Source organism: Ceratotherium simum, chromosome 11 (genome assembly GCF_057802395.1).
Source record: "Ceratotherium simum simum isolate JZ-2026a chromosome 11, ASM5780239v1, whole genome shotgun sequence".
Lineage (NCBI taxonomy): Eukaryota > Metazoa > Chordata > Mammalia > Perissodactyla > Rhinocerotidae > Ceratotherium > Ceratotherium simum.
The window spans coordinates 75,102,652-75,128,489 of NC_141910.1; the positions used below are offsets into that span (position 1 = coordinate 75,102,652).

The following is a 25,838-nucleotide window of genomic DNA, read 5'->3' on the forward strand; positions in this document are numbered from 1 at the left end:
CACCTATCATACCAGGATGATTGAACCATAGTGGTGGAGGTGAAAACACTTTTTCCTCTAATGTGTGAATTGGGTTTTATTTTTTCTACTATTGGCCTGGCCCACTGCCCTCAATAGTTTAAATGGAGCGTCTCATTGATACCCACAAATAGTAACTAGGATGGGTAATTTTCCAGGTTCCTCCACTTTACAGAGAAGAAAGAGAAGTAACACACCCAGAGGGCCCCAGTTAGCAACCAGCAGGAAGAGGGGTGGACCTGCTTTCTCTGACCTCAGAGCTTGCCTCTGCCTTCCTGACGGCTTTGGATGGCCTGGGTGCTTTCTTAAAAAGCATATGAGTTGGTGAAGGACTTTGGTGCAACTTTCAATAAGATCACGTAGCTCCAATATTTAGTAACATTGGAAAAACTGTGGCTCCCAGCAGGAAGCACAGCATGGCGTGGACCTGGGCTGCAAGGCCCCAGCGTGCCCGCCCGTCCTGGAGACATCAAAGAGGCCCGTGATTCCCAGGGAGAGGCCGGTGAGAGCAAAGAGACCAGTGGGGCTTCGGGGACGGCCTGATGACTTCCAAAGAGCCACGAGCCTGCCCAGTGAGGGGAAGACGTTCCAGCGGCTGGCAGCTGGAGAGCATCCAAAAAATACCTTCCCATGTTCTGATGGAGTACAATCCCTTCCGCATGCTTGGGAAGTTTTCTTTCTTTTTTTTTTAGCAAAACAAAAGCAGAGTTTGAGCTGTGATTATTTTAGCCACTGTGTATCCGTAGCTTTCTTAACTGAATTTGACAATGCAAGCACTCAGATTCCAGAGAATACGTCACACAAGTTATTTAATGAAAAATGATTTTGTAGCAAAGGGACTAACAACTACTCCTAAAGAATTTTTTTTTTTTTCCAAATACATGCGCAGGTAAAAATGGAAAACTTCTATTGTGTAATCATAGGAAAACCAGTTACTTTTCAGAAAGAATTGTATTTTAATTCTTCTAAACTCAAGAATTATTATTCTTTTCTTGGAAAAGCTTAACAAAACTCCAAAGGGGTCCTAGCTGACTAGAAATATCACGATGCTTTCTGCTTTGTGAGCAATAACTTTGTAAGGTCAGAAGACCATATCTGAGTCGTTACTTACCCCAAAGGAGGTCCTTTCCTCTCAAGACGGAAGGGAAGAAAACCGCAGTGCAGACCACAGCCAGGGTGGCCCCCAGGACCACGAGTGCTCTCATCTTGGGGTGGGAAGGACACGTAGCATGCAGACATTGAAGGGCAAGGGCGAGGAGAACCACTGTTAGGGGTTTGTTAGTCAGAATCTCTGCCAACTGACCCTTTACTTACCAGTCTCTACACAGTGATGTATTCCCATGAGCCTGGGCCTTGAGCTCTAGAAGGTTCCGAATTGCTTCCCAAACCAGGAAGATTGTTCACTCAGGCTGTGGTGTTGAGCAGGCCATACCTGCCCTAATTATTTGAAAACGGATCCTGCCTATTTGGCAGCCATAGTCACCAAAATAGCTCGGTAACACAGTGATGTCAAACAGCATAAAATTTCTAGGAAAAAATAAATCTATTTCACAGAATACAACTGTGTAGAGGAACTGAGTAATACTAGAAATTTAGCCTTTATAAAAGTGGTAAATAAAATTCCTAAGTGCTTATGGAATTTCTTACAGCATTCTCTGCCTTGCTCATAAAGTGATTTCAGATTACAGAGTTGTTAGGACAAAGCAGAAAATTCAAAATCAATCATTCCTGCTTTCCAAATCTTTGTTTTCCTACTCTCAGGCTTTCTGTCCCTATTTTTGAACCACTAATTTTGTTAAACTGGACAGTGCTGACTAGGACTTTCTGACAGGAATGCGTCTGGACAGCTGATGATCCATGAACTGACCTGACTTCTGAGCCGGGGTCACTGAGAACGTAACAGTCATCGATCAGTCAGCTTTGCTCGGAGCCGCCACCCCCCTCTGCCATACAGCCCAGACAATGGCCTCTCTTGGACCACTTCACAAGTTTCAATGATGAACTTCTCTCAGAAAATGGAAAAATAAGAAGTTTTACACCCTGACCTTTTTCCTCTTCTCAGCCACGGAGGCGAGCAAGTGCGATGGGGACTTCCCGGCGGCTGTAACTCTTCCGAAACTGCTTCCAGGGCTTGGCCGCCCAGCACATAAACCTACGCCACGCTCCGGTACCCACTCAAGCGGTCAGGAGCTGCGTGGCCTCCGTTCTGGCTGTGTTTGCCCTGTACGGTGCCTTGTGGGGTCGGAAGCAAAGCGCTGCCTCATTTGCATCAAAACGAGGCGAGCCTCTGACCTGAGTTGGAAAGAAAGGGGAAGAAAATACATGTGCTGAGAAAGAGGGAACCAACTAAAATCAACCCTCATAACACTTGCATTTTCCTCTCTTTCTTTTCTGAGTTAAGTACCTGATGAAAAAGAGGATGTCAATCTTCAGAGGCCAGCTGAGTCGGGGGCTGCTCCAGGGACCCTGGCTGATGGCCCCGCAGCTCTGGGGCAGTTATGTCCCGCCCCTGAGCCTCAGTTTCCCTATCTCTGAAGGGAGAAATGAGCCCATTTCCCCAGTTGTGGGGTGAGTAACGGGTGCTGTCAGTGTACCAGACACGGCTCCTACTTCATCCTCATCATGTCCACGCAAGGAGGCACCACCACACCCGAGACACGGCAACAATGACTGTTCTCAAAGTTGAGAGAGGAAACGTTTTCAAGGTTAATCTCCTTTCAGACTATATTCCTCAGCATGAAAATGATAAAACTAACATGTGTTTTCAGTGATCCTTTCAGGCTAATGACGACATCATTATAACAACTTGCATTCCAGTTGTGTATTAATCTGGGACTTGGAACCTCTGCATTTCCCCTCTAAACCTTTGGGTTTAACTTTATGGCAATCCTCTTCCTCATTCTCCTTCTCTTTTTTCCTCTCTTCTTTAGGACATATTCAGACGTGGCTGATGCCTCCTCCTGGAAAGTTGAGATTAAATTCTAAAACATGGTGCAAAGAAAGGTGTCTGACTGTCAGCCTGCAGGTCAAGAGATATTCTGAAGCATGACGATGTCACGATGGGCATTGGAAAGATCCTTCTCCCTGCGGGGAGGGAGAACCAGGGCCCGGGAGGAGGAGCTTTCTCCTCAGTTAGGTTAGAAGGCTGGAAATGTTCCCCAAAGACTCTCCTACCAAAAATAAATATAGATTTCTCTCTAGCTCTGAAGCTACAACTGCATAAGGAAGAGGCTGGAGGTGGAGAGAAGACATGTGCATAAATCACCGTAATACAGAGCAGGAGGGGATGGACACCTCGAAGACAGAGAGCGGTGGAGCTCAGATGGGGGAGAGGAGCCCCCGCGCCTCTGCACTGAGGGTGCCACGGGATTTTCGTGAGAGCCAGGCAGGCTGCGAGGGACAGCTGAGTTTCAACCACAGAGGAAAGACTCTCGTGCAGGCCATTACAGGTACGGAGCCAAGAAGCCACAGCCTCCGCGGACGTGGATCTAGGAAGCGGGAAGGGTTCTGTGAAGAGGTGCTATTGTTTATTAATATTATTACCATTGCCAGTTAAAGAGGCTGGAACTGAGGTGGAGAGAGGCTCAGACACAAGGATCTGCACAGCCCGTCTGAACTCAGGGCCTGTACGTCTCAGCCCCCAGGAAGGACAGCCTGGTGGTGGTCCAGAGGGAGGCTGTTGGTGTTCAAACGGGGTCTGCTTTTGTCTCAGGGGAAATGAGAGAGAGCTCTGGAGAGGGAAGTGACACTGTGCTCCAGGACATCAGGTGACAGCTGGAGGGCGACCAGCCCACAGGAGGACCGTGCAGGAGGATTAAGAGGGGTCCAATGGGGCTGGAACACAGACCTGGGGACAGACAGGACATGAAATGGGGCCTAGTGGGGGGAATAGACCACGTCGAGAGGAAATCTCCCAGTTCAGAATTTATGGCTGTTTTTCCTCATCCCTTCTGCTGCTGGCGCACTGGCTGGCGCCGACTTCAACTCTGCCGCTGCCCGGGAAGCCTGGCTCCCCTCATCTCCTCCTGACAGAAGCTCCCAATGGCCTGCGTCCACCCCTGCTCCGCAGCCTGCACTTCTCATGGGGCTGGAGAGTCAGAGTGCGACCGAGGTGGTCTCCAGTCCTAGAGGCATGTCCTGCTAAGGGGGATCTCCGAGGTCGTTGCTGAAACTCAGCTTCCTCATTTCTAAATGCGTGACTGCCATGCGCGTTTGGTGCGATTGCCACACACGGACACACACATGCACGCACGCGCATGCACACAAAGGCGGCATGAAGCAGGCAGCCTTGTACCTGACACAGCACACACACTAAGTGAGGAAAACCGTGTCCGACTCCCTCTCTCACTATCTCCCGTGCTCCTCCGTCCTTCGTGAAGCCCCTGACCTTCCGGATTCAGCACGGCCTCCTGCCCAAGGCCTGTGTCCACGCCTGTCCCTCAAGCTGTCGTCACTGTGCCCAAAGCAAGGCGGTCTTCGCAGAGGCGTGTACACTTACGAAGTACACCTCAGTGGCTGTGGTCCTCTGAGAAGAAAGAGCCGTGGACTTGGTCTTCAAGGGACTCACGACGTAAGGAAAATCTTCACTTGTACTGGGACAACTGTTTGCTAAGCTGGGTGCCAACAGGCGACTCAGAGCGGGGAGTTCTGACTGACTGAGCGCTTTGATGAGCGAGGGTCCCCAGTCTTCACTGAATCAGGGCGCCGAGGGGCCTTGGTCACCACCCCAGAACCACAGAGCTCCCCACGCAGGCCCCTCGGACCGAACACAGACGAGAGGCCGGGGCCGAGGACCCCCGCGACCAGCGCAGACAGAGCCCCAGCTTGACTCTAATTCCGAGTGTGAGCAGACTCTATCGCCTGAGCCTAGAACCTCACCTAGTGGTGCGCCGCAATTCCTCGCGCTGACGTCACACGGCAGGCACCCGCGCTCTGACGTCATGTGGCAGGCCCTGCACTCTGACGTCACGCAGCAGAGCCCACCCTCTGACGTCATGCACAGCATATCCGTGCGAGGACGGCACGCGGCAGGCCCCCGAGCTGTGACGTCAGGCAGTGCAATTCCACGGGCTGACGTCATGTGGCAGGCCCCCTGACCGCACACTCAGCGTCTTCCTGGGGGTGTTTTATGTCCACCAAAGAGCCACGTTCTCTGTAAGGGGTCCACTCTCTTGCCCTTTAGACGTTTCAACCACGTTTTTCTAACAGTGGGCACATAGATCTAGTTTAGATGACACAAAGTCTGCACAACAAAGAAAAGGAGACAAACAAGGAATTTAATTGGAAATTTATGTATCATTGAAGAGTTTCTTTTCGCCAGATTCACATTTTCTCATGTCCCCCCCTCTAATAGATCATAAAGACTGTATGAATATAGTGATTGAACACTGGCAGCTTTTATGTTCTAAACGACTGTTCTGCCTGTGAATTGCTGTGGCTTCAAGCACCTCCCCCCGACACCAACCCACCGGTCCTGTTCCTGAGCTCAGCCATTGAGAGGAGGGGCGTCTGTGGCTCTTTGGCCCCCGGGATCAACAGCAGGGTGAGGGGGACACATCCCTGCCCACTGCCGGGATCATCCAACTTTAACCACATGGGCCTGTGGAGTTTCTTCATGAAACCCCTGCTGTGCTCTCCTCCGCGTTTCTGAGCCACTGGTCACTAACCCCTCTAACCGGCTCAGTTTTCTGACCAAGGGTTGGTCAAGAGCCCGCAGATAAGTCCTTTCAGATCAGTTCTGACACCACTTGCAGCTTCCTCCTCAGATGACCAAGCAGCAGATGAATTCAGTGGCCAGCACAGCGGGTGTCAGGCCGTCAACAGCTGGCTGCTTCACTGGAAGGGAAGACGGTCAAGGAGAGACTTGAGGCTCCTTGAAGTGATTCGTTAATTTAGTGAAAATGCCCAACAGATTATGTGCATCACACAGCCTCAGGCTCTGAAATATGGTGTGTTTCCACGGAGCATCTTGTGTCAGCGCTCTGCACACTGGAACAACCGGTTCTTGTGGTCAAGTGACACTCCACGATTCGGCAAAAGGACATTCTGTGCCTCTGGCGTCAGATGACTGGAGGGGTTTGCGTGGATGCCCTGTGGAGTGTGGAGAATTCTTGTTCCATTGAATCTTCTAGTGGTTTCCTTGAGTCACTCCACATCACCTTCATATAAAGGGATTCAGATTATCACCAGATTAAATAAAAAACATCAGGATAAAATGAAATCCTGGACCTTAACTCTTCCCGTTTGTGCAATTCATCTTCACAGCCCATCCTGGAAGTGAGGGTTTCAAACATCTTCCTTGACATAGAGGCATAAGAAGCTTGCATAATTATTCTTATTTTTAATGTATTTAAATTGCTACAAAGGATAATAGGAATATTAGTGGACTTGAAGAGGATATTGTGCTCTTCTGGTTTATTAAATGTTCTCATGACTCAGTTTTATATGGTGCATCAAGGACACTGATATTTGATGAGTAATGAACAAAAACCTAATGTCTTTCCTGAAATGCCTATATCATTTAGCTAACTGCTTAAAGACAATGTAGGAAAGGAAATAGTTTGGGAGGTTTTGTAAAAATAAATGTGCCATTTTAAAAAGAAGTAAAATACATTTTGTCTTCTGTTAAAGTAGCAAATACACAAAGGAACCCATCTGCCTGGTCAGTCTGTAGGAACAAGTCAGGAATGGCACTTCTGAAAGGCATTCGGCTCATTTTCAGCCATTTATGAAAGCCCCGGAGCAGGTGCCTGTCTCAATGTTCAGATAAAACATTCTATAACTTCGAATCATGAGACCTGACATCCCCACGTTCCTCAGATACAGATCCCAGTCAGTTTTGGGACTACGAGAGGACTATTGGAATTTCTAAAGGTATTTTGAAAGTTATGGTACACCTACATTCTGTCGATGTTAACATAAACAGAAATTAAAGCCCCAGAATGATACTTCCAGTAAAGATATGTGCGCTGAAGTTTCTGAAGGTCGCAGTATGTGTCGCGGCATCAGTAATTGCATTGTTCATCCTCTGTCTCTCCAGAACCCATTTCCCCTCAGTGCCGATGTGTATCTCTCAATCTCTGCTCCTGTAGCAGAGCCTATTTTTCTTTGTCATACACTCAGTGCATTTATGAAATGGGAGGTGATGACAATGAAATACATCCCAATGTTCCTTCCAGGTCCATGATCTCCCAGATGATGATCTGGTAAAAATGATTTACTTCCTTTGAAATGTCCTGTCCAGACATGAGATGCAGCCTCATCTCACTCCAGGGCTCTAGGGCTCTCGATGGCTTCACCTTCCCTCACTAATAGCAGGAAGGCGGCGTGTGGTTCTATTCTTGAAAGAAAAATGACTCTGGTCCTTGCCAGAGGATGCTGAGAGGGTGATGTACAAATGACATGGGAATTTGTTTCACAGTGGCATCTTGGCCCTCTATGACATCATAGGTAGAAGACATCATCGCATTGATAACTCTGTGAAACACATGGCAGTGCTATGATGAGTGGGAGCAGACCAGAGGTCCCTGTCATTGTCATTCTCGGGGGATGACGAGGGCTGCAGAGAAGATGTGGCGGATTCAAGCCGAATCATGTCTGAAGGCAGAGAAGGACACCAGTAGGAGACGTTATCAGGCGTGAATCGTTCCCTTGTTGAGCTAAGTCTTCACACGTCTTAAAACACGCGATCACAAAAAGACAATAAAATGTAACACACTTTCCCTGGAGAAAGAAAAGAAAAATATTGGAATCTTTTAAAGAGATATTATGTTGGTAAATTCAACACTTCAGCCAGGTTCAGAATTATTATTTTGTCTACAGGGCCCTGGAATCCATGCACGTTAAAATGGGTAGCTTCTCTCATCCAGCGTATTTCTCTAATCTGAGTGGTGAAGGTCAATAAATGCACTTGAATAACTTCTAGAGTAGGGTGTGAACATCACCAAATCACTGCTGATTTGCAAGTATGTACAGTTTTCTCAGGAGAAGTGATGAGGTGTTTGTTCCTATTGAATTAGAGGCATAGCCGACATGAGGGCAAAATAGTCAATTCAATCAATTTAGGGAAATAACAAAACAAAACAAAAATTGTATGTTCAATGCTGTCTTGACCAAATTTCCTATGTTCTGAGAGAATAAATGTTCTCTTTCTAGCTAGTTATGGGGTTGTTTTGTGATGACAGTAGAAAAAAATACAAAGTTCTAGAAAAACAAAGGCCTAATTTAGAATAAATCCAGTTGAACTTTTTTATAGTGACTAAGTAAAATAAATGACATGTGCTTATTCTTAGATTCAACAAATAGCTGTTGACTGCCTCTTTGTGACTAAGTCCTGCGCTTGACAGATATGAACTGGAGTAAGACGTACTCCCTGCACTCAGGGAAGGCGCAGTCTAGTTAGGAAGACAAATCAGTAAATCATTTCTGTGGAGTGTGATCCGCTCCCTGTTAGAATCCTGGACGTGGACCCTGGGGACACAGAAGAGGGTGCCTGACCACCTGCAGGATGAGGAAAACTTTCCAGGGGTGATTAAGTGTGAGTAGGAAGCAATCTGGGAGAGAGGAGAGACCTCTGGTTAAAGGGACAGCAGGCGGAAGGCTCCGAGGTAAGTGGATTGTGTTTCTTGTTCTGTCCATGGCGCTGAGACAGCAGGCGCATGTCAGCATCAATAAATGTCTGTGAGGGTGGATGGTTGGATGGTGGATGAGTGACTGAATGGAGGAAGAGAGGGATGGAGAGATGGATGAGTGGAATGAATGAATGAATGTGTGGATGAACAAATGAATGAAAGAAGGACACATTTGAAGAACTGATTGGATCATTGTGAGAATGGATTGTAGGGAATGAACAGGAGACTAATGGTGTAAAATTAATCTTGGAAAGTAAATAAGAACCAGATTACAAAGGACCTCGATGGCCAGCCTTACAGGAGGTTCCTGCGTCTTTGCTCTGGGTGAGGCTGGGTCGTCCACACAGGGCACTTGTGAGGCGAAGGCACTCAGTGTCCACTTAGCTGATGCAGGAATCCACAGATGCAGATTTGGCCTGAGGCGACTGTGGGCCCCACTTACGCTCAAGTCTATGTGGCGCTCTGTGACTCGGGCCAGGAGTCGAGGACGCCTGCATTTGGGGCCCTCCCCACCTGCCTGTTAACACAACCTGTGTGTGGCACTGCTCTCTCAGCAGGGTCTCTAGATAAACGATTGGCTTTGGGCTCCCAACTCCCTCTAACCCCTAACCCCAACCCTTGTACCCACAATTCCAAATCTCGAATTTATCCTAAAAGGCAAATGCTCAAAGGTATGTGTTTAAGACACCTATTGCAGAGTGGCTTTGTGGAGCTAGAAACTGTAATTACCTGAGTGTTGGTTGGTGGGACCCAGGTTAAAGGCAGGTGTCACAGCCCTGCCCTCTGGCAGCAGACTCCGAGGCAGGGTTTGGGCTGCAGGGTGTTCTTAGGGTCAACACTGGTGCCAGCAGGAAGAGAAGGAGGCGTTGGGCAGAGGGAGAGTGAACGGCCACGCCGGTCAACTCTTCTGGAGAGAGCAGTGCCATCTATGTCGCCATGATGTGGCAATGCTGGGCTGCCATGGGCTTCGACTCAGGTGGGCACACTGTCTGCAGCTGAGGCCCCCCAGGAGGTGCAGACACTGGCAGCCGCTGCTGACCATACACCTCAGCTTCTTGTAAGGGCACCTGGACGATGCCTCAGCCTTTCAAACAAGGCTGACGACAATCTTTCCCGATGGACAGGAGACGCTCCTACACACCGCCAGGAAGGACAGCTGGCACAGGAGTGTGCTACAGTGATTTCGAGACATGAGGAGGGGTAGGAAAAGGAATGCTTTTTAAAAGGTATCTTCTTTTTACTTCTATTGCTTGAAATTTTTGCCACAAGCATACACGATTAGAAAGCAATCTATTTACTTTTTGTAAAAGATAAAAGGCATTTTTTTAAAAAGTTCTCCTTTAGGCTTAGTCATTAATGATTGACTTGCCAAGACATGAAGAGGACTTGACATGGAATTATTATTCAATTCTTGCTGATAAAATCCTGAATAAACTCACACCTACAATAAAAGCATGCATCAGTTTCACTGAGATGTGAAGGAAATTTACATTTTCACTTACTCTGCTTGGGTGGTTTCACACATCATAATAGAGGTTCTTTTTCTAAGACATGTCCAAAGTAAATTTTCAAATATTTTTGGTTTTTAAGTAACAGCTTGCTACAACACTATGTGTTTTCTGTAACCCAGAAGTACCCCCGCCAATTTTTAATTACATTTCAAAAATCAGTTTTCTAAATGTGAGAAGTTTACTACACAAAGCAGACAACGTCAAGTGCCCCAAGAAGGACGAACATAAAAGTCAGCGAGTGTCTTGGCTGGAAAACGCCCTCCAGCCAGAAGCCCTGCATTTAGGTTTGTGTTTTCCTGTGGCAAAATGGGATAGTTTGATACAAATCGACAATAAAAAAGCAAACAACCCAATTAAAAAATAGGCAGAGGATCTGAACAGACATTTTTCCAAAGAAGATATATGGATGTCCAACGGGCACATGAAAAGATGTTCAACATCGCTAATCATTAGGGAAACGCAAATCAAAACCACAATGAGATCTCACCTCACACTGGTCAGAATGGCTATAATTAACCAGACAAAAATAACAAGTGTTAGAGAGGATGTGGAGAAAAGAGAACCCTCATACACTGCTGGTGAGAGTGCAAACTGGTGTAGCCACTATGGAAATCAGTATGGAGATTTCTCAAAAAACTAAAACTAAAATGAGAACTACCACATGATCTATCTATTCCACTTCTGGGTATTTATCCAAAGAACATGATAACACTAATTCAAAAAGATATATGCACCCCTATGTTCATTGCAGCATTATTCATAAGACCTGGAAGCAACCCAAGTGCCCATCAATGGATGAATGGATAAAGAAGATGTGGTATATATACACAATGGAATACTACTCAGCCATAAAAAAGACAAAACTGTGCCATTTGAGACAACATAGATGGAACTTGAGGGTATTATGCTAAGTGAAAAAAGTCAGACGGAGCGAGACAAGTACTGTATGATTTCACTCATAAGTGGAAGATAAACAAATAAAAACATAGATGAGGAGAACATATTGGTGGTTACCAGAGGGGAAAGGGTGGGGGGGCAAAAGGAGTAAAGGGGCTCATATGTATGGTGACGAATGGAAACTAGGCTTCTGGTGGTGAACACGATGCAGTCTATATAGAAGTCAAAATATAATGATGTACACCTGAAATTTATATAATGTTATAAACAAATGTGACCTCGACAAAAAAATGGGGTAACTTGCCTGGGAAGCAATAATGATCCCTTAATTGAGAGAATTTACAGAGACAATATCCTGCAGCAAATACGGGCAAAATGTTTTTCTTCCAGATGAGGCACCATCTATGTAAATGACAATTATCAACAGACATTGAAAACACATGATACTGGCACATATATGATCATATGCAGTCCTTATAACATCTTTATGAAGCACCTACCGTTATCCCTATTTTTCAGATGAGGAAAATGAGGCTCAGGAATGCTGAATTTCTGCCAATGGTCAGATGCCTAGTGAGTGTCGGGTCTTGAATGCACAAGCAAGTTTCAACTGGAAAGTATGCTTTATTTGAGTATACCATAAACAAATGTGCTAACATTTTATGTGCCATAGAAACACTTAGTTCAAGTTCTATGGCTAACTCCTGAATCATGTTTTAATTATTAATTTGTCTGTTTAACTTTTATGGCTTCATTTATTTTTAAATTACGTCGTGTTAGCCCAATCACAGTCAGGAAGTGTATGGATTTGTTTGCTTATACGTAACTTTCTAGAAGATGGTCTTGGGTCTTAGGTTAGCTGGCGGGACACACATAGCCTCAGGCTCCCTGTTTGATTGCAAAGATGGCATTTGGGATGACACTGCATCTGTCCACTTACTCAATGCCTGTGCTTGTGTATCTGCAGAAAACAATGGGTCTTACTGCAATTTCTCCCTATTTATGAGATGCTAGCAGTAATTACCCCCTCCGCACTAACGTACAAAATCAATGGCTCCCTCAGAGTGGAAGCCACTCTATTGCTGGACAAAAGCATATCTTAGTGCTGCAGAATCCATAGATGGCACATGTGTGCAGGCTCCCGTGGACCCCCTTTTAGCAGTGACAGAGATTGCTGGTAAACTGTGGGTCATTACCTATTGGAGCCCACTCCATCGCCCAGGCTGCCATCCTCAGACACGGGCACGGTCCTGAGACCCAAAGGTTTCCCGTCCCCGTGCAAATCCTTCCTGGGAGAGAGTGTTTGCTCTAGGCCTGGTGCCCATGCACTTCTCACTCCCAGAATTCTTGGGATCCCTTTGAGTTTTCCAGAATGTTAATTTTCAGCTCCTCATTCCTGGTGAATCCCCCACCAGCTGCTATCACTGCTTGGTTTTGGAGGATTCCATCCCAACCCTCCTTCCAGCTCTACAGCTCCAAGTCGGCCCGTTTCGGATTCACGGGCCGCTGGCTTTCCTCGCTCTCCCTCCTCCCTCACGCCTGCGTCTACTCTCTTCGCAGTGAGAGGTCTGGTCTGGTGAAGACTGACCATGCACACTCCTTGCAGGCTGGTTTTTTAGTGAAGACTCTGTTGTTTTTCTAATTAGTTAAAATATTTTCTATCAGGGAAGAATTTGAAGCAATTAACATAAAGCATTTGGATTATACATGGATTCCATCTCTTCTTACCTCTAATGATGCATGATTAATCCTGCTCAAAATCGTACTTCCCTCTTATCTTTTGTACTTCATTATAATGAAAATAGTCAAATTTATTTCTTGTCTATGAAAATACATATAGCATTATTTATTTAAAAATTTGTCATGCTAGACATGTTATAAGAAACTGTTTCCCAACGCCCTGCTTCTTTTCATTTTTGCCACTTGAGTTTTTCTCATAGTCTTTAAGTGCAGAACTTTTCTATAATCCCAAATAAACTTTATTCTTTTAAGAAAGAAAGAACATTACCTTCTAGAATGTTCCACATTGTCATATAGAAGATGTTTACGTCAAAGCATCCCTAAAGCTGTAGTGTTTGGATCGAAATTCTGTCCGGTGTTTGTGGAATTTAGTGACCAGTTCCTTTGTCTTCGCTTGGTCTTGCTCATTTGATCCTCTCCAACACCATGTGCCACCAGGTGAGGCAAACACTATACTTTTCTCCATTTTGTAGATGATAAAGCAACGCTCGGGGCCTCAGGAGCATCCCTCTAGAAACGTGTAACAAGCCTCTGGATGGGATGTTTGCTGCTTGGTGATCAAACAAAAAGCCCAGTGCAACCATCTGGCAGGGTGTTCAGAGATCACTCTTCACCATCCCTAATACGTGAGCATGATCATGCCGACCCAGGTTCTGAGGCCTCGACAGACGTGGGTGCTTCTGTTTGTGAAGGGAACATGAGAGCCCTGTTATTTATGCTCCATGCTAGTCAACAATTAAATCATTTGAAAGTTGATTTCCCATATCATGTTTTCCATTACACGGTATTACAGAAAAAACAGTTTTGATGCATGAGATCTTAAAGTTCTGTGTTTTTATGGAGGCGCTGTCCTGTCAGCTTCAGCTTTGCTATTCCTCCAGCATTCGCAGATTCTGACCAACGACCACAGCTGCCCAGCGGTGATTAACGTTTCAGGGTGAAAGGCGAGGCTCCTGGATACGAGAAAGGACTTGGGGGTGGATTAGGCGTATTTTGGCAATGTTTTCTAGGTAAAACCACAACTTTGGAAGTTTTGAAAACTGATAAAAGAGGTAAGCAAGCTTAAACTGAAAGCAATACCTGAAGGTTTTCTAAAGCAACTGTGACGCATAAAACAGACTAGCTGCTTCACAGCACGTGTACCCCTCCTGTGACCTAAGATTTCCACAGCAGATACTGAAGCACGGAGTGGCTGCACTTGTGAGATGCTCTCTTAACCCCTGCCAATGAGTGAGGAAAGTGAGTGTAGTATTTACAAACAGCACGGCAATTTAGCTAATTTTCCCTTAATTTACTCTAACATTTAATTTGAAACATTATTTATTTGGATTCTGTCATACATGGACAGGCATTTTTCTCTGTATGAAGTGTTGATGTTTCAAATTTGGGACTCTGTTCTCATCCCCTATGAATCTATATTGTTGAATTTCTATAGTTTCTGCTCGGTTTCTTCATCAGGATTTTCACACAATTTATACAGAAGAAGATTGAACAGACTTCAAGGTAGGGATGGTACTGGCTGGTACCCGGGGTGTTGCCGAGCAAACGAGTGTCCCAGCAGCCTCTCCCTGCCCCCACCTCCCCTCCTGTGGTCCAGGTCTGCAGGACCCTGACCCAGAGCTGCACCCCACCTCCCCTCCTGTGGTCCAGGTCTGTGGGCCCCTGACCAGAGCTGCATCCCACCTCCTCTCCTGTGGTCCAGGTCTGCAGGCCCCTGACCAGAGCTGCACCCCACCTCCCATCCTGTGGTCCAGGTCTGCGGGCCCCTGACAAGAGCTGCACCCCACCTCCCCTCCTGTGGTCCAGGTCTGCGGGCCCCTGACTAGAGCTGTGCCCCACTCCCCCTCCTGTGGTCCAGGTCTGCAGGACCCTGACCAGAGCTGCACCCCACCTCCCCTCCTGTGGTCCAGGTCTGCAGGCCCCTGACCCAGAGCTGCAGCTGGAGGTTGTTCTCAATGGGGCAGGGGGTATCCCTGAGTCACACTGCTTTTAAATATGCTGATGTCATCCCTGCTTTAAAGTAAAACCAGTGGCAATGAGGGCATTCAGTGTTGTCTTTACACACTCTAATAAATGTTAAACATTACACATAGTTTGTTTTTATCTTCAGGATTTGTGTAAGAAAAAATAGTTTAAACTACCATACACCAGAGGACACTGTGGTGAAAAAGCAGACACAGTCCTGGTTTTACCGGAAGAGGTGGATATGAAACAAAAGACACACAAATAGCAAACTGATCAAAGCACACTAATTAGTTAGACTAATTAGAAAGTTTTAAAAATAGAACATGAGAGCTGACCCAGTCTGCAGTCAGGTAGGTCTGAGAAGGTTTTATTGTGGAAACGGCACTTAATCTGCTGTAAAAAGATGAGCAGAAATGAGCAGTGGAGAAGGAGCGGCAGCCGTGAGGGCCCTGAGGTGGGAGGGAGGATTGGCCCAGGAGGGAGGCGAGGGTGGGTGGGACAGAGCGACGTTAGTGGAGAGCACCGTCTCAGTGGCACGTGCTCACATTTTCAAACATTTTCCATGTGCTAAGTACAGTTTAAGTGTATTGATTTATTTAGATAACAATTCTATGAGGAAAATACTGTTTTTTTCCCCGTGCTACAAAGAAGGAAATGGAAGCACAGAAATGTGGATTTGTAATGAAATCAAGAGACAACCAGGAAGTAGAACACACTGAACCCGGCGATTATTGGACGTGGGGTGAAAATTCAGGGAGTTTATCAGAGAGGTCTCCACCTGTTCAGGTCAAGGTGTTGTACACCTGGTTGCGCCGTTCACCAGCAGAGGAGCCCTGGAGAACGGGCTTCTGGGGGAGCAGTGACTCCCGACTTCTCAAATGCCAGGAGCCGTTCTGGTTTGCAATGTTTGCATAACCTGTGATGGAGGTGCATCCTTCACGTGAATGCTATATGTGTGTACACGATGTAAAGACCATAAACAGGCAGAGAAAAACAACTTCCCGGGAAGACACTCAGCATATTGATCACAGACAAAGGCCTACTACCTTGTTAGAACCTCCTTCCAATTTGTTCTCCTGTTAACCATCCTCTCCTGTCTTCTGCTCACCAGTCTATTATCCTAAAAGTTCTTCAGGACCGTGAGGAGTGCCCGCACATTAATCCACGTCTATTCTCTCCCATGCCCTCGTGAGCACATTTCCTCCACTCTCAGCTTAAATTCCGTGTTCCATCACTGTAACCACTCCTTTATGCCCACTCTCCATTCCCGTTCTCCTCTCTCTGTTGTTCCTGTCTAGCAAAACCTCGACCTTTGTTAAGCCCATGTGCTAAGTATTGTTTAAATGTTAGCACATCGCACACTCTGCACCCAGGCAAGTGGACGAGACTGCAGAGGAGCACACCGCCACGCCAAGCGCCCTTCACTCAGACATTTGTTCAAGGAGGCCCGTCGATGCCCAGCAACCACCCACGTTTCCTTGTGGGCTAATTCTCCCACTCTACCCACTCATATTTCATATTTTCCACTCTCTTCACAAACTTCTAACACTCCTCCCCCATCCTCCTCACAGTCAAGTCTCTTCTCCTATTTCACTTGGAAGTAAAACCAGTGAGGAGAGACTGTCATGTGTACCATGACTTGCATCTCTTCCTTTCGTCTCACTGTTGTGGTGGAGGGTCTGGGCTCCTATGGGAAGACCCGCCTGGCTGCTTGTGCATCGGATCTCATGTAAGGATAGGGTTGTTGTAGCTGGTCTATGATCCTTCTACACTTCTCTTCAGGGATGCCTGAACCCTTGTACTGACCCTGGCCAACATACGCAAGAAATGCACTAGCCAGTCATTTGAACTGTGTTCTGTAAGGTGCAAAACTCCCCTGGAGGCACCTGGTATCAGCCTGTCTACATTGTTTAGTGGAAATGCACATGCGCATAGTTTAGTCCTGGTTTAACCAGTTGCATTGCCTGGTTTAGCAATGTGACCACAGGGGCATAAAAGATCCCTCAGTAGACTGGTGCCTTGGCCCCCTAAGACTGAGGTATCTCCCCTGTTTCTTGCTGATTCAAATCCAAAGAAAAAACGTGTCCTCTGCAACTGGGAGACACACCTGAGGCTACACCTGGATGTCTGGGAAGTTTCTGATGTGTGTTCTTCCTCCTTCTGACCTGTCTCCTCTGCCTCTATTAAAGCTTTGCCTTGCCTTAAAGTCTGAGTTCATTCCAATGCCTGACCTGAGCTGCCCCAGATCCCTTCTGCTCTTGCCTACTCAAAGCAATTGTTCCTCTGTCTTTTGCATCAAAAATTCCCCTCTCTATACTGGATTACTTAAAACCATCTCTTTTCTGCATATCTCTCTCAATTTACTCACTTTTTCTGATCCCCTTTACAATCAAACTGTTTAAAACAATCAAAATTTGTTGAGAGCCATTGGAACCCTTGTGCACTGTTTGTGGCAATGTAAAATGGTGCAGCCACTATGGAAAACAGTGTGGTGATTTCTCAAAAATTTAAAAATAGAATGAATTACTATATGGTTCAGCAATTCCACTTCTGGGTATACACCGAAAAGAACTGAAATACTTACACACCCATGTCCATAATAGCATCATTCACAATAGCCAAATGGTGGAAGCAACCCAAGTGTCCATCAACAGACGAATGGCTAAAATAATCTGTATCCATACAACGGACTATTACTCAGCCTTAGAAAGAAAGGGAATTCTGACATATGTTCCAACATGGGTGAACCTCGAAGACATTATGTAACTGAAATAAGCCAGTCACACAAAGATAAATCCTGTGTGATTCCACTTATATGAGGTCCTGTGAAATAACAATAAATATACACACTGGTCTCTGCCCCTGCTCCTGCTAACATTCAGTCGTGGACCCTGGTTCCTGACACAGAGCTCTGATATCCCCTGGAATTCATGTGCCACAGAAGCTCCTGCACTCAGGGCCCTTGCAGATCTCATCCCATGTACCTCTTCATCTTGCTGTTCATCTGTATCCTTTAAAATATCCTTTGTAATAAGTCAGCAATCCTAAGGATACTGTATTCCTGGTCCTGTGAGCCACTTCAGGAAACCGTCAAACCTGAGGAGGGCTCATGGGAACCTCCGATCTGTAGTTAGACAGAAGTGTGGGTGACCTAGGGACCCTATACTTGTGAATGGCCTGTAACGAGGGGCAGTCCCGTGGACTTAACCTGTGGGGTCTGCACTAACTCCAGGCAGTTAGCGTCAGAATTGCCCGGTGTGGAAACCCACACGCCCGGTGTCAGAAGTGTTGTGAGCGGGAGAGTTTTTCCTAGACAGGTCCCTAGAGTCATCAAACTCATAGAGACAGAAAGTAGAATGTGGTGCCAGGGGCTGCGGGGGGATGGAGGTGGTTGTTTAGTGGGGACAGAGTTTCGGTTGAGATGATGAAAACAGTTCTGGAGCTGGATGGTGGTGATGGGTGCCCAGCAGTGTGAATACACCTGACATCACTGAATTGGACACTTAGAAAGGGTTAGGATGGTAAATTTTACGTCGTGTATATTTTACTACAATTTAAAGAAATCAATAGTCGTGGCTTCTGTTTCCTCCCTTGCCACTTGCCCTCATCCTGCTCCAGTCTGATTTCTTCCCCACCTCCCAGCGCACGTTTCTCAGTGGATATCACATCAGTTCTTGGTCAAGCTCACTCTGAGGCTTCACTTGTTCTGTCGGCAGCCTGGACAACCTTCCCGGAGCACTTTTCCACCTGCCTCTCTCATTTTCACGCTCTCTTGAGTCTCCTCCCACTCACGGGTCTCCTTTGTAGTCTCTCTTGCTGGTTTTTCTAACTTATAAACACCAGGGAGCCCCAGGGCATGGAGGCGTCATCACTTCTGTCCACAGTCACCCTCTGTGACAGCAATCCTATCCAGTCTTCTTGTTTTAGATGCCATCTGGAAGCCCACAGCTCCCGAGTCTATGTCCCCCCCGCACGCCGAACTTCTCCCTGGATCCTCAGACTTGTTCACTGACTGTTTTCTTTACATCTCCACTTGAGTGCTTAATGGGCAACTCAGAGTCACGGTCAAAATTACATCCTGATCTGCTTTCTGGGACCTGCTTCTCCCGCACTCTCTCCATGTCTGTGACAGCAACTTGGTACGTCCAGTAGCTCAGGCCAAATTCTGGGAGCCACCAGGACCCCTGTTTCTCTCACGTCCCACATCAAACCCGTTGGCAGAGGCTTTCTCAACACCTCCACAGCTTCGTTGGTCCACACGAGCTTCTCCTCCCATCTGCACCTTTGGAATAGCCCCCCGTGGGCCTCTCTTCTGTCTGCCTCACAGGTCACTCTCAGAAGAGCAGCCAGACTGAACGTTTTAAATCTCTCCCTGACTCAAAGCCCTCTAAGCAGCTCCCATTCCATGCGGAGTAACAGCAGATGTCCTGACAGCGTCTGCGAGACCTGGCCACTCAGACCTGCGCCTTGTGCCTGAGCTCGCCCCCGCTCGCATTTCCAAGGCGTCTTCATCTTCGTGACCATGTGGCTCTTCCCGGCCCCTGACACCTCATCATGGTCTGTCCTGACCACATGGCATAACGTGGCACCTGCCACCTCATCAAGATGTGCTATGTTACTGTTTTTCTTCAAGCGATTATCACCATCTGCCATATTGAGTGTTTCATTCTCTTCTGATAGTCTCTCTTAGTGGGTTAAAATGGCCACAGCGTCTTCATAGCTCCCCTCATCAAAGGGTTGGAGGTGGGGTAGAGTATTATCTTTATTTACCTCTTATTACTTAGCCCATTATAACGTACTTGAATTATTTAAAATGAACAATAAAATAATGAGTCAAATGTGCATTCCCTTTTATTCTATTTAATGAAAATGTACCCAGTACTTTCTGTGTGCTAAAAATATTTGAGTATAAAATAAACTCTCAGTTTTCAACATATCAAGGAAAAGAGTATTTTACCAGCATTCTCTCCTCACGTTGGTGAATGTGGTTGAGATGATACAGCTGGTAAGAGTACCATAGTGAACTAAGTAAACAGAGTTATCTTATTGGTCCTAATTTTAAATAGATTTATGCTGACACACTTAAGAGTCTTGTTTGCTGGGGTTCCTGGCTCCCATGAATCAAACAAATTTTCCAGGTGGAAGATGTGAATATTCTATTTTCTGCCAGTGGAGGTTGCACTCCAAAGTTTTATAGTTGAAGTGAAGCACACAGAAAATTTCTTTAAAGCGTCACTTGCCACATATTGGTTTAAAGTATGTCCTTCTAGAATATCCACCCAGTGGATGCTGGGGCATCAAAGGCTTCCCAGGGTGGGGGACCGTCTGTTGGCAGGGTGACAACACTCCCATGAAGGTGAGACTTGCCATAGCACAGCTATGAGCCACCTAGGAGCCAGCACCTCCTAAATCCATACAATCTATCAGATGTGCTGGAAGCTTCTGGAAGCAGCGAGAGCCACTCACAGGCTCACTGAGGCCAAGTGCCCCATGACCCCTAGAGTGTGGGTTTGATCTACTTGCAAAGTGACACACCCACAAAAAACACTTCTTTTCATACCATCACTGTGTTCCAGAACATTCTGTTTTTCCTAAGAAGACTTCTCAGACATAGGTCATTGACCTTTCCTTTGGCGTATTGCTTACGTCTGAGAGAGAAAAAATAACAGGTGAGGGTTTATGCGGACATTCCTTGTCACAGTGTTTTTCCCATTTCTCCCACAGCCCCTCACGACAGATGCTGCTGGTTCATTCTACAGGGGAGGCTACTGAGGCCCAAGGTGACGGGTGCGATTTCTCCAGATTCAGGCTGCCTCCTTCCCAGAGCACCATCTGTGTTCTCACTTTGTCAACAGGTCACATTCGGTGCAACGCTGTGGTTCACTCTGAGTGCACCGAGCAGTCTTCTATTTGCGTGTGAATTATGCTGCTTTATCTGCCTTTGTGATCTTCCCGAGGACAGAGACTGTCCCACGTCCATGCCCCAGGCATGCATAATTCACACTTAATAAGTTCCTATTTGAATTTATGATCTTTGATACTTTTCTTCAAGGTTTTGGCAAGCATTTAGAAAAATTGTCATCCTTTCTTTGAATTTCATAAGGAGATTTTTATTTTTACACCTTATGCATCACAGAGACACTTGTGATATTAGAATGAGCAAGGCTCTGGTTCTAGACAGTGCTAGGTTTCGATTCTGCCCTGCCTCTTATCGGCTGAATACACTTGGCCAAGTTATCAGCTGCTGCCCCTCCCTTTTCCCTCCAACCAGACGCACAGTTTCTCCTCCTGCGTGCTCCCAGTGGAAGGCACGATCAGGCCTGCAGCCCCGACCACAATTGCTGCATGCTTCCTGCAGGAAGGATTGTGGTCGGATTTTCTCCAGTTTCAAATCACCTCTTTTGTCCTATTATGCTGCCATGGCAACCTGTGAGTGACATGCAGCTGGCGTCAATCTGAAGACATTTAACGAAGTGTTTAGATTCTGATGACACAGAAGTAAGACCTAGGCCACCCAGGAAAGTCTTGCTTGGGATGATGAAGTTGCAAACACATTTGTTTGTTTCACGAATGTCGTAAAATCCACGTACCTGAACGATAGACCTCTTCAGCCCTTCTTCAGATTGCCCAACGGGCTCCTCAAACACTCTTCACTCTCCAAGACTCCCCTCCAAGTCCTCACCCACTGTGTCCACCAAACAGCAGCCAATCCCAGTGAGGCTTCCACACGAAGACCCACCCTGCACTGGACAGTCGCAGCACTCGTCCTGCCTGTGCCCACTTCCCGCCACGGCACCTCTAAGATGGAGACTCCACAGGCTCTGCCTTCCCTTCTGCAGAAGCCATCCCTCCCCTTTGCTTTATCAACAGGTTATTCTGGTGGTTTTTTCCTAGGCAATTTGCTGTCTGCAGAAAGAAGAGATAAATAAACTTCTGATTTATTCATTTATTTAGGGCAAGAATACATCCCAAATTGATTTTGTTCACTTACTTGGGGCAAGAATTTACACTAAAAATTTACCCTAAAATTTTATTTAGAGAATGTTGGGGCCTGTCAATGAAGGCACATGTTGAAACATTTCACTTGGATTAAAAAAAATTGCAAGCCTCCACTGGCAAATGGACACAGTGATGTCAGTCTCTGTGTGGTGAGCTTTCTGTAGGGAAAGTTGGCATTTATACAGCGAGATGGTTATGGGGGAAAAAGCACGGGTCCACAGAATAAAACTTCAACCACTATGTCATTACAAGTCCAGGTAATTATAGAATGACCCAATGTTCTCACTTTGTCAACTGTGAAGCACATAGAAAAATGAATAAAAAACAGGCATAAGGAACACCAGTGAATGAGAAAGATGCTAAAATGGCTGTATTTTGAGATCCTTGCCTCAGACTCCACAGAAGACGGGAAGAAGAGGAAGTCACTTGTAACGCAGACCTCAGCTTCTCTCTTATTTCCACATATTTGGTTCATAATTATGGGGAGTTTGTCTCCCATATGCTCCAGCTTCGGTCCATCTCTTGTACCCTGGGGGACCCAACCCTGCTGGCTGGTCCTCACGTCAGGGGCAGGAGGAGGGGGCTGTCACTTCTCCTCACCCCCTCCCCTAATTCTCAACCTCTCCCGTAACCATAGGACAATGAACATGAGAAACTGCTAGGAAATATAGTTGAAAACAACATCTTCTGCTGGTCGGAAAACCTCTCCATAAAGGTAGGAGAGAAAGAAAACAATTTTTTGTTGAATCAGCATTAAACCAGGATGTGATGTGCAGCACAGGAGATCAGCAAGACAGAGAGAATCTCTGCCGTAGACGGCCAGGCAGACAGCCCACTCCATGCGTGCTCTGAGATAAACATGACTGGTCCTCAGGGAAGCGGCCTGGATGGCAGCATGTTCACATGGCTCAGCCTGACTCCACATGGTGACTGGGGTGACCGTCTGCATTAGCTAGTGGCCTCTCTGCAGAGGAAAAATAAAATTCTATCTTGACGACAGGAGGGCGTTTTGCAACTTGGAGCCTAGTCCTCTGAAGTCAGGCTCCTGCCCTCCCAGGAGACTGGGAGATGGGCATCTCTCTTCCCTGATGGTTACATTTCAGAGCGACGTCCAGGCCCTCGAGAAAGACACTCCTGGCTGTAAAACTGGCAGGAAGCGTATTTATCTCTAAACAACAATGACGTACATTTCACAACGCAGAGTACTAACCAATATACCATCACTGCCTACATACATTTCAAAGAGGAGAAACACCTTTCAGTTACAAATTTTCTAAAATCCATACTCTAAGAAAAAGGATGGGGGAGAACTCTCTCCTCTTATTTTAACAGGGAGAACCAAGCCTCTTATTTTTATTTTTATTATTATTATTTTTATTCATGTATTTATTTTTATTGATTTCTTTATAGTTTATAACATTGTGAAATTTTGGTTGTACATTTTTGCTTGTCAATCACCATATACATGTCTCCTTTCACCCCTTGTGCCCACCCCCAACCCCCTTTGCCCCTGGTAACCACAATACAGTTTTCTCTGTCCATGTGTTGGTTTATATTCCATATATGAGTGAGATCATACGGTGTTTGTCTTTCCGTTTCTGGCTTATTTCACTTAACATAATACCCTCCAGGTCCATCCATATTGCTGCAAATGGGACGATTTTGTCTTTTCTTATGGCTGAGTAGTATTCCATTATGTATATATACACCACATTTTCTTGATCTAATCATCAGTCGAGGGACACTTGGGTTGCTTCCACTTGTTGCTATAGTGAATAATGCTGCAGTGAACATAGGGGTGCATAAGCCTCTTTGGATTGTTGATTTCAGGTTCGTTGCATAGATTCCCAGTAGTGGGATAGCTGGATCACAGGGTATTTCTATTTTTAATGTTTTGAGGAATCTCCATACTGTTTTCCATAGAGGCTGCACCAGTTTGCATCCCCACCAGCAGTGAATGAGGGTTCCCGTTTCTCCACATCTTCTCTAACATTTGTTGTTTTTTGTCTTGATGATTATAGCCATTCTAATGGGCGTGAGGCGATATCTTATTGTTGTTTTGATTTGCATTTCCCTGATGATTAGTCATATTGAACATCTTTTCATGTGCCTATTGGCAATCTGTATATCTTCTTTGGAGAAGTGTCTGTTCATTTCCTCTGCCCATTTTTTGATTGGGTTGTTTGTTTTTTTGTTGTTCAGTTGTGTGAGTTCTTTATGTATTATGGAGATTAACCCCTTGTCAGATATATGTTTTGCAAATATTTTCTTCCAGCTGGTGGGTTGTCTGTTCATCCTGATTCTGGTTTCATTTGTCTTGTAGAAGCCCTTTAATCTGATGAAGTCCCACTTGCTTATTTTTTCTTTAGTTTCCCTAGTCTGAGTAGGCATGGCATCCAAAAAGATTCCTTTATGACCAATGTCAAATAGTGTATTGCCTATATTTTCTTCTATGAGTTTTATAGTTTCAGGTCTCACCTTCAGGTCTTTGATCCATTTTGAGTTAATTTTTGTGAATGGCGATACCAGATGGTCCACTTTTCATTCTTTTGCATGTGGCTGTCCAGTTTTCCCAGCCACATTTATTGAAGAAACTTGCCTTTCTCCATTGTATGTTCTTAGCCCCTTTGTCGAAAATTAGCTGTCCGTATATGTGTGGTTTTATTTCTGGGCTTTCAATTCTGTTCCATTGATCTGTGTGTCTGTTTTTGTACCAGTACCATGCTGTTTTGATTACTATTGCTTTGTAGTATGTTTTGAAGTAAGAGAATGTGATGCCTCCTGCTTTATTCTTTTTCCTTAGGATTGCTTTAGCTATTCGGAGTCTTTTGCTGCCCCATATGAATTTTAGTATTCTTTTTTCTATTTCCATGAAGAATGTCATTGGGATTCTGATGGTGATTGCGTTGAATCTGTAGATTGCTTTAGGTAATATAGATATTTTAACTATGTTTATTCTTCCCATCCATGTGCATGGGATAACTTTCCATTTCTTTATGTCATTATCAATTTCTTTCAATAACGTCTTGTAGTTTTCATTGTATAGGTCTTTCACCTCCTTGGTAAGATTTATTCCTAGATATTTTATGCTTTTTGATGCAATTGTAAATGGTATTACCATTTTGAGCTCTCTATCTGTTAGTTCATTATTAGCATACAGAAATGCAACTGATTTTTGTAGGTTGATTTTGTACCCTGTGACTTTGCTGTAGTTGTTGATTATTTCTAATAGTTTTCCGATGGATTCTTTAGGGTTTTCTATATATAAAATCATGTCATCTGAAAATAGTGAGACTTTCACTTCTTTATTGTCGATTTGGATTCCTTTTATTCCTTTTTCTTGCCTAATTGCTCTGGCCAAAACCTCCAGTACTATGTTGAATAAGAGTGGCGAGAGTGGGCAACCTTGTCTCGTTCCTGTTCTCAGAGGAATGGCTTTCAGACTTTCTCCTTTGAGTATGATGTTGGCTGTGGGTGTGTCATAAATAGCCTTTATTATGTTGAGGAACTTTCCTTCTACCAATCCTCTTAATTTGTGTTTGCTTTCACCAAACATGCATGTTAAGCAGTACACTAACTAAATTTTGCAAAAAGGGAAGAGATTAAAAGATGCTGCTCTGTTGCAGGGCATGGCTTGGTTCCTGCCTTACTCCCAGTATCTGGCCCACCCTCCAGAATTTCAGTGACCCTAGTAGCCACTTACATCCCCCACAATGGAGTCCAGGGGCCCAATAACCCACCCGCCACCCATTTCTCCAAATCTGAGTGATCCCAAGGGGGCCTCAGGCCAAGAGTGTGGTTTGGGACCAGCCTCTTTGAGTCTGTCAGTGGCCCAGTCTGCTCAGAGCTCTTCCCCAGCCTCAGTTCCCACATTTAACCCTCTGGCTCCGGGTCCTCTGAACCGGAGGAAAGAGAAACGCTCCGTTCCTCATCACACCTCTTCGCATCTGCTCCTGTCTGCTGTGGTCTCATGAGGCCCCTCAGACCCTCTGGATCCCTGTCCTGCCTTCATTCAAATGGTGCCTGATGGGCAGGGTCTCCCTCAAAGGCGGATCTGGTCCTGGTCAGGAGAGACTGT

At 45.7% G+C, this 25,838-nt stretch overlaps 1 protein-coding gene across 1 annotated transcript in view; it reads right to left on the reverse strand.

Annotated features, from left to right (window-relative positions):
- Positions 1–1,223, reverse strand: part of TPO (thyroid peroxidase) — a 52,521-nt gene extending 51,298 nt beyond the window's left edge. Inside the window, exon 1 of the mRNA XM_004436435.3 lies at positions 1,130–1,223. Coding sequence (XP_004436492.2) covers positions 1,130–1,223 — 94 coding nt within the window. The remainder of the gene's footprint in view (positions 1–1,129) is intronic.
- Positions 1,224–25,838: the final 24,615 nt, after the last annotated feature.